The sequence below is a fragment of the Papaver somniferum genome, unplaced genomic scaffold, assembly GCF_003573695.1.
Source record: "Papaver somniferum cultivar HN1 unplaced genomic scaffold, ASM357369v1 unplaced-scaffold_22, whole genome shotgun sequence".
NCBI lineage: Eukaryota > Viridiplantae > Streptophyta > Magnoliopsida > Ranunculales > Papaveraceae > Papaver > Papaver somniferum.
Window position 1 is genome coordinate 2,825,792 of NW_020632152.1, and position 17,647 is coordinate 2,843,438.

The window sequence follows — 17,647 nt, forward strand, 5'->3', positions numbered from 1 at the left end:
TTTGTGGTCGAAGATAGAGGAGTTATATGATCAGAAATCTGCTTGTGGCAAAACTCTTGACCGTGGCAAGTCGAGAAGTAAATCAAAGTCTAGTGAAGACGTGGATTGTTGTAAGAATGATCATTATTTAAATGAATGCAGGAAGCCGATGCGAGAACCAAGGGAAGTGAATGTAAATGATAGACAAGTCAATGATGTTACATTTGGGGTAACAAGTAGTGATATTACTTCATTCTCTGATTGTAATGATGTATGTGTGAGTTCTGCAGTTTCCGGTTCAGAGTGGATAGTGGATTCAGGTGCATCCTATCATGCTACTCCTCGAGAAGATGTGTTTATCTCCTACAAGTCTGGTGATTTTGGTTCAGTCAGAATGGGAAACAGTGGTGTTTCGAAGATTGTAGGAATGGGTGATGTGAAGATCGAGACCAGTGTTAGCTGCACGTTGGTTCTCAGAAATGTGCGACATGTACCAGATCTTCGTTTGAATCTAATATCACCAGGAGTGTTAGATGATGAAGGGTACAACAATCACTTAGGTGATGGAAAATGGAAGCTAACCAAGGGCTCCATGGTTATTGCAAGAGGCAAGAAATGTGACACATTGTATAAGACACAAGTGAAGGTGTTAAAAGGTGAGTTGAATGTTGCTGAGAAAGATTCAACCTCCTAGCTGTGGCATAAAAGACTTGGTCATCTTAGTGAGAAGGGAATTCAAATCCTCACCAAAAGACAATTTTTTCCAAAGGCGAAAGGTACGCAATTGGGTAAGTGCACTCATTGTTTAGTTGGTAAAAAAACTAGAGTTTCTTTTCATAAAACTTTACCCAAGCGTAATTCTGGTATTATTGATCTTGTTCATTCGGACGTATGTGGACCTTTAAGGGCAAAAACACTCGGTGGTGCCTTTTACTTCGTTACTTTCATAGATGATGCTTCAAGGAAGGTTTGGTCATATGCAATCAAGACCAAAGATGATGTTGTTCCTGTGTTCAAGATGTTCCACAGCATGGTGGAAAGAAAAACATGTAGAACCTTGAAGTGCCTTCGTTCTGACAACGGGGGAGAGTACATTGGGCCACTTGAAGAGTATTGCAAGATCATGGGTATACGTCATGAACAATCAGTACCGAAGACTCCACAACATAATGGTGTTGCAGAGCGGATGAATCACACTATTATTGAGAGAATTAGGTGCATGTTATCTCATTCCAAGTTGAAGAAGCATTTCTGGGGGTGAAGCAATGAATACTGCCGTGTACTTGATCAATCGATAACCTTCATGACCGCTAGATGGAGAAGTAGCAGAGAAGGTTTGGAGAGACAAAAATCCTACGTATGATCACTTGAGAGTGTTTGGTTGTAGGGCATCTGTTCATATCCCAAAAGATCAGAGGTCAAATCTTGATGACAAAGCGAAACAATGTGTGTTCCTAGGCTTTGGAACAAAGAAGTTTGGTTATAGATTTTGGGATCTAGTTAGGCCTGTCAATATTTGTCCGATATCCGGTATCCGTTTCCGAGTATTCGAGATCCTATAGGATTTTATCCGTTTTATCGGATATCGGATCGGATATTTTATCGGATATTTATTCCTTAACATATCGGAAACGGATTAGACCCCATCCGAAATGTTAATATCCGATATCCGATAGTATAGGAACTTATTTGTAATTTATCCTAATTTCGAGTCTAGTATCGGATATTATCGGATAAATATCCCATAAGTGTCAATTATGAATTTTTTTTACAAGGGTTTTTAAACTTTTTTGTTATAACCGGATATTTATCGGATATCCGACAGCTTAGCCTATCGGAATCGATATCTGATTTTGATATCCTATAGGATATTATCGGATATCGAATATCCGGTAGTGCTTAACATGTCGGATATCGGATTTCTAAATATCCGGCGGATATTCTTCCATTGACAGGCCTAGATCTAGTTGACAGGAAGGTTATCATAAGTAGGGATGCAATATTCCTTGAAGACCAAACTATTGAAGACTTTGAGAAGATCGAAAAACCAAAGTTTCAAGAAGACATGTTCTTGGATCCAAATCTAGTTGTTCCTTCTCTTGAACAACGTGATGATGATGTTGATGGTAATGGTCATGAAGAACAAGAACACAATCATGAAGATGAAACTCATGAAGATGTTCCAGTAGATGATGTTGAGCAAGAAGTGCAACAACAACAACCAGAAGCTGAGTTGAGAAGATCCAGCACGACCAGATTACCTTCAACGAAGTATACACCACATGAGTATGTGATGCTCACATATGAAGGTGAACCAGAGTCTTATGAAGAAGGTCTTAGTGTTCCTGAAAGTCAGAAGTGGTTGAAATTCATGAAAGAAGAGGTGGGCTCTTTGAATGAGAACGACATTTCTGATTTGGTTGACAAGCCAAAGAACCAGAAAATTCTGAAGAACAAGTGGGTATATAGAATCAAGACTAAAAATGGTTCTGATATGATGACAAAGTCGTTACCGAAGTACAAGCATGTGCATTTCTGCAGCAGGGCAGGCTTGGTGGTGACGGGTACCTCTCCATAAGTCGTGAGGGGGAGATTGTTGGGTTTCACTGCCTTATGGCCCAACAACATGAGGTATGCCCTTAACCTTTTAAGGGATGAGCTTAAAAATGTCCAAGTTAGGTTAAAAGGCAACATGAGACGTTTTTAGTCTTACGGGTTATCTTCTCAAATCGTGAGAAAGGAGGTAGAGAGAGAGAAGTGAGAGTGGGAGAAAGGAGAAACCACCATTAGAGTTGATCTTTGGTGATGATTTGAGTTAATCTTTGAAGAAGAAGAAAGGGTTCTTAGCTAAGGATCTATTGGTTAGTGTGGTGAAGATTGATTGATCAATTTCCACATCTCTTCAAAAGGGGAAAAATCTAGGGTTTGTTCAAATCCTAGTAGTAAGTATCTTTTACTCTTGCTATTCTCAATTGATAGTGAATCTTACCTATTTAGGTGAATGAATTGTTGATCCACCCTTGTGGTGAGTGTAATTAGGCAAATTGATTATCCAAGTGCTATATGCACCTTGAAGTTGTTGTTATCCCCAAATCGGGAGAATTGTGTGTAACCCATTATTGATTATAGTGGAAGATTTGCCCGTGGTTTTTTACCCTTCACCTTGGAGGGATTTTTCCACGTAATTGCCGGTGTTGTGTGATTGCTTCTTATATCGTCATAGTTGTATTATGTCCGCATTGTGTTTCATTGCTTGTGTGGTTTTCGTATTGCACATAACGGTTCGGATTTTGCAAGTCTCCCCCAACATCATTTTGCTATCGTAACCAAACCCCTAGGGAGGCAACCAAAGATTGACAAATGGTGGTATAAATTTCTTATATTCTCTAGTCGCTGGGTTCCAAAGAATTATTAGATCTTCGCTAATGGTATCTAAGCAAAGCAAGCCATTGCAAGATCCCAAAATTTTCATGAGAGTAACTCCTTTTAGTTCTTACGCTGGATCGTCTATTAGAACCGCTCTGTCACACTTGCACGTTGTTGCGGACGCCGACAATGGTGATGCTGACGCTGATAATATTGAATCATAATCTGCGGAATAAAACATATCTTCATATAATTGGCTTCGGATATCCCTGATCATGAGTTTAGGGTTTTTCTTGGAAACAATAAGATGATCCTTGCCAAATTCAGGACTACGGATTAACCTACACTAATTTTACATATGGATCTGAAACGTAAGAGGGATTTCACCGGTAACCTTAATAAAATCCTTTTCGAAGATCTCTTGAGGAATGCTTGACATTATTGCCCCTTCTCATGGGAGTTAGGGTTTTTTAAGATTTCATGTGCAACTGTGATTGGTTAGTATCGGGTCATTTTATAGGTGGAGTAGTTGCCGGGTTCTAGCCGGCTTCACTGCATGGCTAGGAAGGTTTGGCAAAAAGTGCTGGTGGCCGAAATGTAGATAGTGTTACCACATCTGGCTTGTGCCATGACACTATTTTTATGTTATAGATGGTTTCCGAACACTCCTAAGTAAATAATAAACCGTTGGTTCAAGGCATGAGGTGCGAAACATAGACTGTCATTGCGACTCATTTATGAAGAATTTTTCATGAAAAATGAGTACAAGAAATTAACAAATGGACCATGAAAATTAAGTGAATATCTGTCGTAGAATGTACAAAGAAAACAACCAGAGAAGTAGCTGAAACAGAAAAAAGAGAGAACAAAAATAAGTTGTCCCAATTGTGGATAGTACAAGAGAAGTCCAAATGAGCTTTGAGACTAAAATTACTAAATGCAGAGGCCCAAGCAATAACAAAAGACTTGGCTTCAGTATCTAAGTCGGAGTCTGTCGTGGAACTGTGTTTTTCTTTGGAAGTACGTGCATTTGTTTCTCCCCTAAGAACTACAACAGCTAGAATAAGAGATCAGTATTTCTTACCAGTAGTAGATAAAAAATTGGGATCCCAACAATGAGCAAGATCATATAAATTTATTGGAAATATCCGAGCCCAGTTAGGGGCTGGGGGTGAGCATCGACCAAATCCTATTAGGAACTACAGTATAATAAGATATGATTTGCTATTTCCTTTGCATCTCCACAAAGAATGCAGGAATCATTAAAAATAATTCCTTTTCTAGCTACAACATCTGTAGTGGAGGGATATTGTTCTTCCATAGAAAAGAATGAGGAAAATTATCAACTCCCATATTAGCATTGAGCTTAGCATATAAAGTCTTGAATGTAAAGACACCATCTGAGGTAAACGACCATCTTCTTATGTCGGAAAGGCCACCAAGAGAAGATGGAGAGTCTCCCGTGACTTGCAGCAAACACACAAACTGGTTAGCTTCGGAATCTGATAATCTTTTTTAGAAGTTATAACTCTGACTGCCATCCAAAGCAATATGCTCAACTATATCTAGTTTACAAATGTCAGGAAAAGAAATAGAAAGAGCTTCATGAACAACCCATTTATCAAGCCAGAAAGAGATTAAAGTTCCAGAGTGTCATGTAATATTGTATTCCCTCCGTTCCTAATTAGATGACCTATACCATAAATAAGTGGAGTGATAGATTAGTATTATCATAAGAAATATGTAAAATTTGATAGCTATATTTATATTCATTAGATAAGTGTTTTAAAATGCTTTCCGATAATATAAAATTTACGAAAATACGTTGTATAGTTTGAGAGATAAATCATTTCTGAATTTACTAGTAAATTTTAACTAGGTCATCAAATTAGGGACGGAGATAGTATTCATTATTGATCAACTCTCTCGTTTCTGCAAATGCCTTCCAACAAGAAACTTTATAAGAAGAACTTGGAAGTACCTTAATTTACCAGGAATCCAATGAGAAGATTTAATCCCATATTTTTCATAAATAATTTGATACCATAGTAAATAATTTAATTATTTGATTCTTCTCAATGCTAATTAAATTTTAAAAGGTCGAAGTAAACTGGGAAAATAATAATAGTTCTTTTTCTGATAAAGGAAAAATAATAATGTTAAAACTTTGAATGGTTCGTCGTATTACGCTTAGTTACTTTTGTGTGCTCAAGGTGAACACCACATCTGTCTTTAGGGATCTGAATATAAGTAGAACTAGAAGAATTCTCAAAACCCTAACGAAGAATATCCGGGTGGAGTTTTAGTATGATTGTCAGATACAGTTGAATTGTCGTTTTGGATGTTTAATGTGGGAAGCAAATGGTTCTTCCCTTATTCCAAAACCTATCCCGAGGGACAGAAACAATATGTGATTTGTATCACTCACATCTTGTTTGTTTGCAGCTACTCGGCGTCGGGATCTGAGTCAACCTCTGACTCGGGCCGAGTCAGCAGTCAGACCGTTTGTTTTGCATTTTGAATCAGATCTACTCGACCTATGACTCAGACATAACCCCTGACTCGGACCCATTTGAGTCAGAAAATAAAATACCCCTGACTTACGGGACCAAACCACTGACTCACGTTTTTTGAGTCAGATGAGTCAGATATGACTCAAAACAAACATATTGAGTCAGATCCAGATGAGTCAAGTGATTTCACTCAGATCCAGACGACTCAGATGAGTCAGGAGTAAACAAACATAGTGTCAACCCATAAAATTTCCTTGCAAGGGCCGAGTTTGAACAACTTTAAAGACCAGCATGAAAGAGATTGAATCGGGTAATACACCTATAAAATCATGATACTATCATCAAGGTTTGTATTTCAAAATCAAAAGTCTTGTATATATTAAGAATAAAAATACTAAGTAAAGCTCTTGAGTTCACCAGACAAAACAGGCCATAAAGTTTAAGCAATAACACCAGCAACCGAACCAAAAAGCTGGCAATCCAGCAACAAGAAAATTAGTAAATTGTTTCTAGGAAGAAGGCTTAACCCAGTCAAGCTCCTGACCAGTGTACTTGGACCAGTTTGGTTCAATCCAAATGCAGTTTGAGTACCATCCCTCTGTATCAGTAAAATCTGAGGCAGAATTTTGACTTCCAAAAGACCGATAACTACCTGTTGCAAGACAGTAGAATAAAACACCTTCCCCGTTCATGCATAATCTCGGGAAATAGACTTTGTTCCCCATGCGACTATTTGGCGCAATTGCTGAGAAACATGAGGTGTAGCTGACGAACAACATATGCTTTCCCAGATTCTTAACTTTAACCCAATCCATGCGAGAGAAATCTAATTTGAAAATCCCAACCAACGTTCCAAGATGTCCCAATTTTACTAATAAAAGCTTTCCATCGCACTCCACCAAGAAACTTGGATAAATTGCATCAAATGGTTCGTGGGGTTTCTTAAGAACTTTCCAACTATTATTATCCCCTATGTTAAATACACCTAACGTTCCATTGTAATCTACACAATACAAAACCCCATTGTAGAAAACTGGAGTGTTGTGTGACGGGGTGTATGTCACGTTACAAATATCATCAAAACGACAAGAACTCCAGATGGCTTCCCCCTTTCTGATGAAGTAGAGACTGATTTGGTAGTAACCCTTTTGTTCAATGGCGAAAACTACACAGTCTGATGATGTAGGTAAGGAGGAGAATGAGACACTGGAGAAGGTGAAAATAACTGGCAACTCTGGAAGTTTGATAGTCTGTCTTGTAAGGGGATTGGAGAAGAATAAACAAAACTCGTTATTTTCCTTAGACACCAGTAACCAACCTCCCTTTTGAAAACGGACTACAGCTCGCTCGAGATCAGAGAGATTTATGAGGTAGCTCTCATTATTGTGCATTGGGTTTATAAAATTGAAAGTGCTGAAGTTGTGATCTCTGCTAAACATCAACCATGGAGATAAGTATGTACCTGTTGTGGTAGAACAGGATGTAAGCTTTACCGTCGGAAGTAATGCTCGATGTGCTTTAGAGACTGAACGAAGATGGATATAATCCAATCGAGGAAGAGAGCTTACTATAGACTCCACCATGTCCCCGTTAAGAATACTCCATGCACATGCTTTCTCAAAATCTCTTGAATCTGTTTTATATCCCACTGCTTCTGCCAATATCTTTTTGCATTCATCTTTACCTTCCATACTTTCCTCTCTTTTTCTTTTACTTCTAGTTTTTGTTTTTCTCTCATTAGGCATCATGAAAAAATCTGAGACCTTCCATGGGTTTAGCAGATGTGAACACGGGATAATAACCGAATTACCAGTACTTTCTATGTCAAATTTATACAAATTCTGATCGCCAGGAAATGTGAAATACACAGAACTCCTGGAAAGCCCCGTCTCGGCTGCAGAGCAACAAGCTTTAGTGCCACGGCTGCCAAGAAATAGAACACGATCACCTATGCTATACACCCTCTTCCACGCCATTTCGGAAAAATCCAACCTCATCACAACTATTTGGATAATTACATTTCCAAATCCTCTCCCAGTGTAAACAATTGTAAAGCAGTAAAGTTCGTCAGCAGTCGCCACAAAATCATACATCAGAGAACAAGTATCCAATCCTCCTACAAATGGATATGACCACTTGTCTCTTACCTTGATCACCCTGATACGAAGTTTTATACCGCCATCACTACGTTTCTGTCTCTCAACCTCTATGTTGTCCTCATGCTTACACATAACATAAAACTTACCTTTTAAACAAGCAAGCGATACCATATGCTGTGCGAGTATGATATCTGAAAACCACTCGAGTTTTTTCCATTTTTTGTCCCCGGGGTGACAATATAAAAACACAAGAGTACACTTTCCTTGATTAGAATCGGAGAACACGAAGAAAACCAATGAATCATCGTCACTATCATTAGCACCACCAGGAGGTGTGGACAAGACGCAATCAACAAATAATATCCATTGGAATCGTCATACCATTTTAATAAACTAGGCAGACGTATCGTCTCTAACCTTGCCGCCGGGTCCCAAAGAAAGCAATCACCAAACTTATGATGATCAGAAGAGTAATCATACTCGTCTTCATTACATATGATAATTAGCCATCCTTGATGACAAGGTTTATGAAAATAACGTTTTGCAATTAATTCAGGTATAGATTTTCTGCATGTGCTGTTGTTAGGTTCACGTATGTTATAAAAAGCTTGTTTTCTGGGGGTACCTGATTTTCCATGGGGGATCACAAGCCATGGTGCTGCTGCTTTTGGTGATGGAAAGATTTGACGTTCACTCTTTGATACTGCTGCACTTTCTTCCCCCATCAAGAGACGGCCGATATATGATTCTGAATTTGAGAGAGAAGAAGTAATTGTGAAGATGGAAACTCTTTTTTGTTGTCTTTATATACCTCTCTTAATTGCTTAATTGTAGGATAAAACGAAATAGGGTCATTCAAAAGTAATATCTAAATCCCCTTAGCCAAATATTTCATAATTCACTAAACTGCCCCTGTTTAATTAGTCCGATTTATATGATCAGTTAACTAATTTGATTAGGTTAGGTTAGTTGAATATAACGATTATAGTTGGGATTAAAATTATTTTGAGTTTATGAGTAGAGAACAAGAACAGGTTTTGGAGGAGAGAAAAGTGAAACTAGGATTTTGAGAAATGAGCGATTATAATGGTGAAATTGATGTTGGAAAAGTTTCGAATAATAAAGATAATTATTTTCATAGTAAATTAATACGATAAACATCGATTTTTTTGAAAAAGAAGGTTATATCGAAAAGAAAAAGAAAATCAAGGAACAATCCAAGGTCAAATCAAATTACATACTCCCGTTCCTAATTAATAAGCTGGTTTTTTTTTAGAAAAAATTAAGGAAATTAAGAGAACTAGTCATTGGTCCTCATGACACTTAGTCAATGGTCCCATGACACTTGTCAGCAAACGTAAAAAAGTGAAATGGTCCACATGACACTTGTCATCAAAAGAAGTTAAGAAAAAAATGATCACAGAAAACTAAAGTAACATTTGACTTTCCCAATTAAGAAACCAACCTATTTTTTTGAAACATCTATTTATAGAAACCAACTTATTATTTAGGAACAGAGGGAGTACATATTAGAGTATCCAAATTACCCCAAATTAGACTTGGATCTACGTACTTGAAAGTGTCGTTATCTTTTGACCATAATACTACTAATTGCTTAACCAAATCAATATTTTCTTGCACACACTTATGTCGACCTCCAAAAACCCTTCCATTTCTTTCCTTCCACAGAACCCAACAAATTGCATAATGCAAGATTTACCAGACATGTCTTCCTTTACCACGCGACACGTTGGTGGTCCATGCTTCAAATAATTGTAGTACCGTACTTGGTGTAGGCCAAGCCATTCAGAAGGCTGCAATGAAGTACTTCCAAATCTCAAAAGAATACGTGCAATGAAGAAACATATGATTCGCAGATTTCCTGACATCATTGCATAGGACGCACTGTTCACTTTCTGTATCAACACCCCGATGACGCAAAATATCCCTAGTTGGTAGAAAATAATGGAAAGTAGCCCACAAATAAAATTAACCTTGTTGGGAATATGAAATTTCCAAAAAAATTAATTGAAGACGCAATCATCCAAAGCACGTGTGAGTTTCTCATAACAATTCAAAGTGCCGAAGTTTTCTATAATCTTCATTTTGTCATCTCCTCCCCAAAACAGGCACATGATGTAAATCATGTTTAAGTAAGTCCCATTCCATTCCATTTACGATAAACATCGATTAATAAATAAAGCTGAAAATGATGACGCACTATCTACACCTACACACTATGACGACTCTTGGCATAATTAGTAGAGAATCGTTAAGTTACAATTTTTGGTCTCTCATACGTGGTCAATGAAGCCACTTTCTTCTTTATATTTTATGGTCACACCATGAGTACTCTAGGAAAATTAATAAACAGTCGATAACTTACAATTTTATATCGTCATGGTTTTCGATAATACTATAACGACCGTAAACATGGTCATCATTTTTAGAGGAAAAACAGTAAAAGTTCTGTGGGAGATTAGCTAAATCTCGGTATTTAGCTTCCGCGGAGGTATAGTTAGTTGTTTCTTACTTTTCCATGATACGGGGTTGTTTCCCATCATGTAACATACCCCGTGGTTGGTCGGCAGGTTGTTGGACAACCATCCCTGGCAGAGTCTGTATACCCACTTAAGGTTGTTTTACTAGGTTTCCTTTACAAATAGAGCCTTGTAGATATTCTGAACTACGATCAGAAACTACAATTAGCAGCATCCATGGGCGTAGTTGTAGCTTTGTGCATAAATTAACCAAGACAATTTACTAAATAAAGTAAATTACAGTAGGTTTTATGGTTGTTATGAATAGAATTCGTTCGATTAGACGATAATATGATGAAAAATCACCTAAAGTTTGCCATTTGTAGGCATTAGCTTTGTATTTTGTTACATAGGGAATGATGGGCGTGATCCTGCTATTCCTGCGTCTTGGAGGATATCCAAGGTATATTTATTTGGCATAAAAATATTCCTTTTGACGACTGAGAAACCTTGATACCTAATGGTAACTTACCTAAGTTGTCTCTCATTAAGAATTTGTTTTCAAGAACTTCTTTAAAATTAAGAGATGAGTGAGGGGGAAAGGCTCAATGTTAAAACAGAAAAAGATACAACATTTCACGTGTAGTTTGAAAGAATAAGGTCCTGATCGACGTCATGGATACTTGGATGAACACTCATGTTCAAAGGGAAGCAAACGGGGTTGTGCTTTTAAAGAATAAGCGCCCTGATGTACGTTCCAGTCATGGATCCCGACAGAGAGAAACAATACGTAATTGATATGATTCAGTTATAAAATTTCCGTTCCTAGTAAAAGTAAAGCTCTAAGATTATACTAGACTTATGAGAGATTAAATCAGGTAAGACAACTATAAAATCATGATATCTTAAAGTCTGCAAATTAGTCACCTGACAGATAATAAAATCAGAAGAAGTAAAGCTCTTGAGACCGTACCATAAAACAATCCAGAACAAAAATAGTTTTATGAAGGAGGCTTAACCCAGTCAAGCTCTTGAGCAATGGATTTCGACCAATTCGGTTCAATCCAAGTGCAGTTTGAGTACCAGCCTTCTGTGTCAGTAAAATCTGAGGAAGAATGTTGACTTCCTAAAGACTGATAACTACCTGTTGCAAGACAACAGAATAAAACACCTTCTCCGTTCATGCATAATCTTGGGAAATAGACTCTCCATGCGACTATTTGGAGCGATCGCTGAAACACATGAGCTGCAGCTGACAAACAACATATGGTTTCCCAAATTCTTAATCTCAACCCAATACATCCGGGAAAAATCCAATCTGAAAATCCCAAACAACGTTCCAAGATATCCCAGTTTTACTAATAAAATCTCTCCACCACACTCAACCAAGAAACTTGGATACACATCACTAAATTAATGATAGAGTCAAGAACTTTCCAACTTCTATCATCTATGTTAAATACACCTATAATCCCACTGTAATCTACACAATAGAACACCCCATTGTAGAAAACTGGAGTGTTGTGTGACGGCTTGTACTTGTTGGTATTGGTATTAGCAGAGCGACAAGAAGTCCAAGTCGCTTTTCCCTTTCTAATGAAGCAGAGACGGACTTCGTCAAAGTTGTCCCCTTTTAGTTCAATGGAGAAAACTACACAGTCTGAAGATGTAGGTAAGGAAGTGAAAGAGATACTAGAGAAGGTGAAATTAACTGGCAACAAGGTGTAGGAGTTAAATATCACACACATTAATAACTACGCGAAGTAAAGAATACAACCTAAGCGAAGGACGTCGCACACAACAAAGCTGAGATAACGCACCAGATGATGTCAGCAAAGTCACGAGTAAAGTGTGAAGAATTATGCGAAGAAATATGTTATGCGAAGATGAGCGAATGTGTCGCATAGTGATCCCGAAAATAATGGGTTTCTTAGCTGTCATCCATTATGTAAAATCCTATATAAAGGAGAGAGGTCATTGTTTCTTGGAGTATTCTAAGGTAAGTCTTGATCAAGAAATAGGGAGAGAGAGAGAAAGTGAATCTAGGTTTCAAGTAAAATTGTTGTAATACTTGAATCTGTCTTGTAAACATTCTCTATCTTCAATAATAAAACAAGAGTTCATAATGATCACCTAGAAATTGGATCAGTTTTAGTGGAGTGTAGTTGTAAGATTTCTTACAACTGCATTTTTTGGCGCTAGAAAACAGCTCAGGATGATAATTCCGGATAGTATATCATAGATTTTAAGGAAAAAAGTGAGATCTAAAAATTTAGAAATGGTAAGGATCGAGTCTGTTGTTGAACAAGGAATGACAACTAGAAGAAGTAACAGACTTGCTGAACGAAGACGAATTACAAATCTTGAGCAACAAGAGGAAAGAATGGAAGAACATCAAAGAACAGAAATTCTAATTGGATCTCAGCGAGAACAAGGACAGAATAATGATATATTATGATAGAGTGAGTGTTCATACTGCAATCACGAATTCTACAGACGAAGGACAACGAATTGGGAACGAAGAACCAATTACAACGAGTGAAGGAAATGTGACAATTGCAGAACTTAGGCAAAGGTTACTAATTGAACGAAAGAGAGAAGAAGAAGAACGTGCGAATCTAATCCGTCAAAATAATGATTTACGAGAAGAGAATCTTAGACTACAAGAAAAAAGGTCAAGGAGTAATACACGTTCAAGGTCAAGATCAAGTACAAGTTCCTCCAGACAAAGTCAATCTAATCGAAGAAATGATAGGCGAAGACAACACATGGAAGTCATTGAAGAAAACTCGCAGAAATGAAAATTTGGAAGATCCAAGGGAAAGGAGACGTATAATTGACTTAGCAACTAATCGGTATGAACATCCACGGGAACTTCTTGGTCGCGCACGTATTAATTTTGAAAGGGAAGAAGAGGATCCAGGGCAAGGACATATGATATTACATGGTAGAGAAATATTAAGAGACGAATATGAGCGCGAACGAGAGACTGCACGTGCGAGAGTAGACAGAGAGAAGAAGGGAAGAATTAGAAGAAAGAGAATTACAAAGCGAATTGCGTCAACTTGATTATGATAATCGAGTTAGGAAGCGCGAACGTCGTCACATAGATGATACAGAACAAGGCCGAGTTATTCCACAAGAAAGAGAAATATCAAGACACCGATATGATCGCACATGCAACGAAGAAAGACATGATAGAGTACAAATTGAAGCAAATACTGAAAGACGTAGGCGAAGAAGAGAAGAAGCTGAACAACAGGAAATAAAAGAAGCAATACGCCAAAATAATCATGAGAATAGATTGAGACAAGCAAGATTAAAAAGACCCATGCAAGAAGATTTGGATCAATCATTGAACAAAGAAATTATTAAGGAGATGACAGAATTAAGAGAAATGATGATTGCAAAAAGAAATGGTGGAAGAAGACAACTAGAGGAAGCAGTGGAGGAAGCTGAAAAAACTCTATTTACAAAGGAAATTCAGAGAGCGCTGATACCATCTAAGTGCAGTTTACCGGCATTTACAAGTATATTTGATGGGAGTGCATGTGCGATACAACATGTGAAAGCTTATGCAAGATCTTTATTACAGTGGGAAAATTATGATGCAATGATGTGCAAATATTTTGCTGCAAGCCTAGCAGGTGAAGCTTTGAAATGGTTTGAAGGACTACCTGTAGAATCCATTGGTTCATTTCATCATTTACAAAATGTCTTTTTGGGGCAGTACATAAGTAATAATCTATCAAGACCAGGGATTGAGACTGCACTCGGACTTCGCAGAAGAACAAATGAGAGTTTGCGTCATCTAACGACACGTTGGAGAACCATGTGTAGTGAAATGGGAAGACAGGTGGATGAGCGACATCTTATTCTTGCATTCATTAATGATCTCTTTGCAACAAATCTATCATATACCCAAATCTTCAGAATAAAGGATACAATAACAATGTCGGAGATGCGCGCATTTCAAGAAGAATACATAGCACTTGAGGAAAAGCAAAGAGATATGGAATCTTACCCAGTTTAAATATCTGATTTGAAAGGTGGAAATACAAGTTTACTTCCGAGGTTGAAATGCTGTTGCAAGTACATCGCAGGGAACTCAAGGAAGGAATAATGCAGAGATGGAACAAAAGTTAGTGGCTATGGGCAGTGCAGATCAAGCGAGTTTGAGACAAGCAACTTCAAAATTATGGAGGTACATATACAGTTCAACCAGGAAGCTCTGCAGGACATCAAACACATTATAACAAGAAAGCTGAAAAGAATAGTGTGGGAACAGATAAATTTGTCAAAGTTGAACAATACAGTAGATAAAGTATGGGAAGCCGCTCTCCTAATGGATGATATTCCATAACCACATAAACTAGTGGAAATTAGACATTTCACGACCGCCAGGACATGGCATATAAACGAGTTAAACGACCTGTTCTAGGGTTCTCTGAATGGGTCGTTTATAAAGCGTTTTTTAATTGCACGACCCTTATTGCGTGGGTCTCTGATATAGAGACCATTTCTTACAGTAACTAAATGCTAACCCGCATACACTAGTCGTAGATTTGAATTATAATATAAAAAAATACAGATTCAGATCGGATGAAATGTCTGAATGGCTGAATCTGAATTAATCTAACTGGTATTTAAGTCAAACAGTCAAGTCTAGTCAAGTCAAACTACAGTCAAGTCAAACTACAGTCAAACTGAAATCCAAATGCAACCTCAAATTTAACTGAAATTCAAACGCAACTCAAATTTGACTGAAATTCAAGTGCAACTTCAAATTTAACTGAGAATTTTAACATTCATTCCATTGGGTGTAAAACTAAAAAAAAAATGAAATACTGAGTTCAGAGAATACATGTCCAAGATTGCTAAGTTCTGACAACAACCAACTGATAAAAAAAACAAAATGATAATTCATCTCCTCCTATGACAATACTTCACAAATGATATCAAGAAGAGCATCAATGTGCTGTGTCCTTGGTTCACATGCGACTTCCTGCAAAGCAAATCAACAACAGTACAATGACTTCGTTCATTTCATAATACACGGTAGAACAAAATAAGTTACTAGATATAGGTCATGTAGACAACACTGTGAGGTAATTTGACAGACATTCTAGCAATGGGTAGTAGTTGGAAACACATGTATGAGGTAATTTGACACATTAAAACCTACATATAGGTCATGTAGACAACAGTTGGCTCATTAATGGCAGGGATCAAACCATAATCATTTCCATTCTACCAGACTAATTAAGACCACAACTATAATTCACATCACTTGAAAAACTTATACAATCCAAGCAAAACTCATTGTTATATACAATCATAAAATCAGGTTACTTTCCAATCCACCCATATCTGCAATCTCATTTCAATCATCACCAACAATCTCAATTTCCCTGAACTACTACCACCAGATTCAATAAACTCATCATTAACACTGCTAAAAACTCATTTCCTACATTATTTGCGTACATACAAATTCTCTGTGATTCAACCATAATTCTAAACTACAACCATAACCTAATCTAGGTCACGTGTGAGGTAAATTTGAAAAATCAAACCTTAGTTGTAGGTACTCTAGCAGCGCACATCACATATGTAACTTAACTAATAATATTAGCTGGGGGGGAATATGTCTATAAATACATGCAGTATTGGCCACAAACTACAGGAAAGTTATCGCACAACCATAACTACGATAGGAGAAGATTGCAACAAAACGGAAGCTTCGGGGCAATCGAAGGCAGATACAGGGAAAAAAGAAGATACTTGCACAAGCTAAACTAGTAATCATAAGAAATTAAAAATCAGAATGCATCAGAGTGTTCATTAAAGATATCCAAGATTATGCATAACAAATTAGAAATCATCAACAACCAACAAGTTAGATATTGGGGAATATAAGAGGTGTAGATTGTAGTACAAGATTCAGTATGCTATCTGACCTAAATAAGTACCTAATTATCAAGGTTATGACTATACAATGCCTTTAAGATGCATAGGAAAACTCACATTTGCGCAGGGGAGCTACAAGATCTCCACCAGTTGAATTATAAGGTGCTGGGAAAGTTCATTCACGTACGTGTATCCCCATTTCTCGTTCCCTTGGAAAGATAACCAATTGCAGAAAATGAAATTAAAACGAAAGTAAACATAACAAATATGAAATCTACTAGAAGAGACATGTAAGAACAAAACTAGTAGATATATCCTTACCATGATAAATCCATAAGAACTACTGATCATGTTAATTCCAGGTGATTTATAGAGCGACAAATGCCACCATGCAATGCAAATGATTTTGTTTTCAATTCTAGCTGCCAAAGGAAGCCAATTAAACAACCTTTTTATTTTGTGCCAAGCCCAAATATCATCCCTTTCGTCCTGTTAGCATATGTAGTAAGTGAATCATTTGACAAACAAATTAGAGAAGAAACTAGGAAGCCAATGAGATTGTGAAAAATACTATCCGTTCAGTGCACTCGATCGTGAATCCAAACAGAGCATCAATATCTGCTGCCTCGGGGTTTTCACGAATCATATGTACATCTTGTGGATACTCGACCTGGGACATACAGATGGCCATAGAAATACACTTAATTCACCTTCATTTTATAAAAAACAGGGTAAACACCAGAATGAAATAAATGGGAAACTATACCCCAAGCAATAACTTCAATGCATGCAAAACACTAATCATTTCCAAGCTGAGTTGGCCTAGGTCAACATATTCCCCTAAGAAGAGGTAGTCGATGTAACTGCAGATTCCATGAAGAAAACAAGGAGGGATGAGTGAGTGAATATTTACAATTTTAGCGAAGTCTATGCTAAATTTTAGTAGGTGCCGAAATACAAACACTCATGCCATATCTCTTGCAGTTGAAGGAGACCCATATTTATCAAAGAGACGCATAAGGCCCCCAAATTGCCCTAGCAAATCAGCAAAAATCTTGACAGGATTCATGATATGTGGTACACTGAATAGTTTTGGTGCCTGAACAAAACATATCAATCTTCATTTGAATGTGTATGGTCAACACTTACTAGGCAGGGGATTGGGAGGCTGAATCAAAATGCCAAAAAATATACTAATATGTTTCGATATCGGCAAAGAAAAAATCAGTAAAGTGTTGAGCCCCTGCAAAATGTAACAACAACCCACCAAACATAATCATTCAATCAACATGGCAACAAC

At 37.4% G+C, this 17,647-nt stretch overlaps 1 protein-coding gene across 1 annotated transcript; it reads right to left on the bottom strand.

Moving 5' to 3' along the window:
- Positions 1-14,602: 14,602 nt before the first annotated feature.
- On the bottom strand, positions 14,603-17,416 carry LOC113340595 (serine/threonine-protein phosphatase BSL2 homolog). Its single transcript, XM_026585720.1, has 6 exons — positions 17,343-17,416; positions 17,114-17,210; positions 16,919-17,017; positions 16,669-16,836; positions 15,383-15,442; positions 14,603-14,668 (listed from the first exon to the last, which is right to left on the bottom strand). The coding sequence occupies exons 1-6, from the start codon at positions 17,414-17,416 to the stop codon at positions 14,603-14,605; spliced, it is 564 nt and encodes a 187-aa protein (XP_026441505.1).
- Between the last annotated feature and the right edge of the window lie 231 nt (positions 17,417-17,647).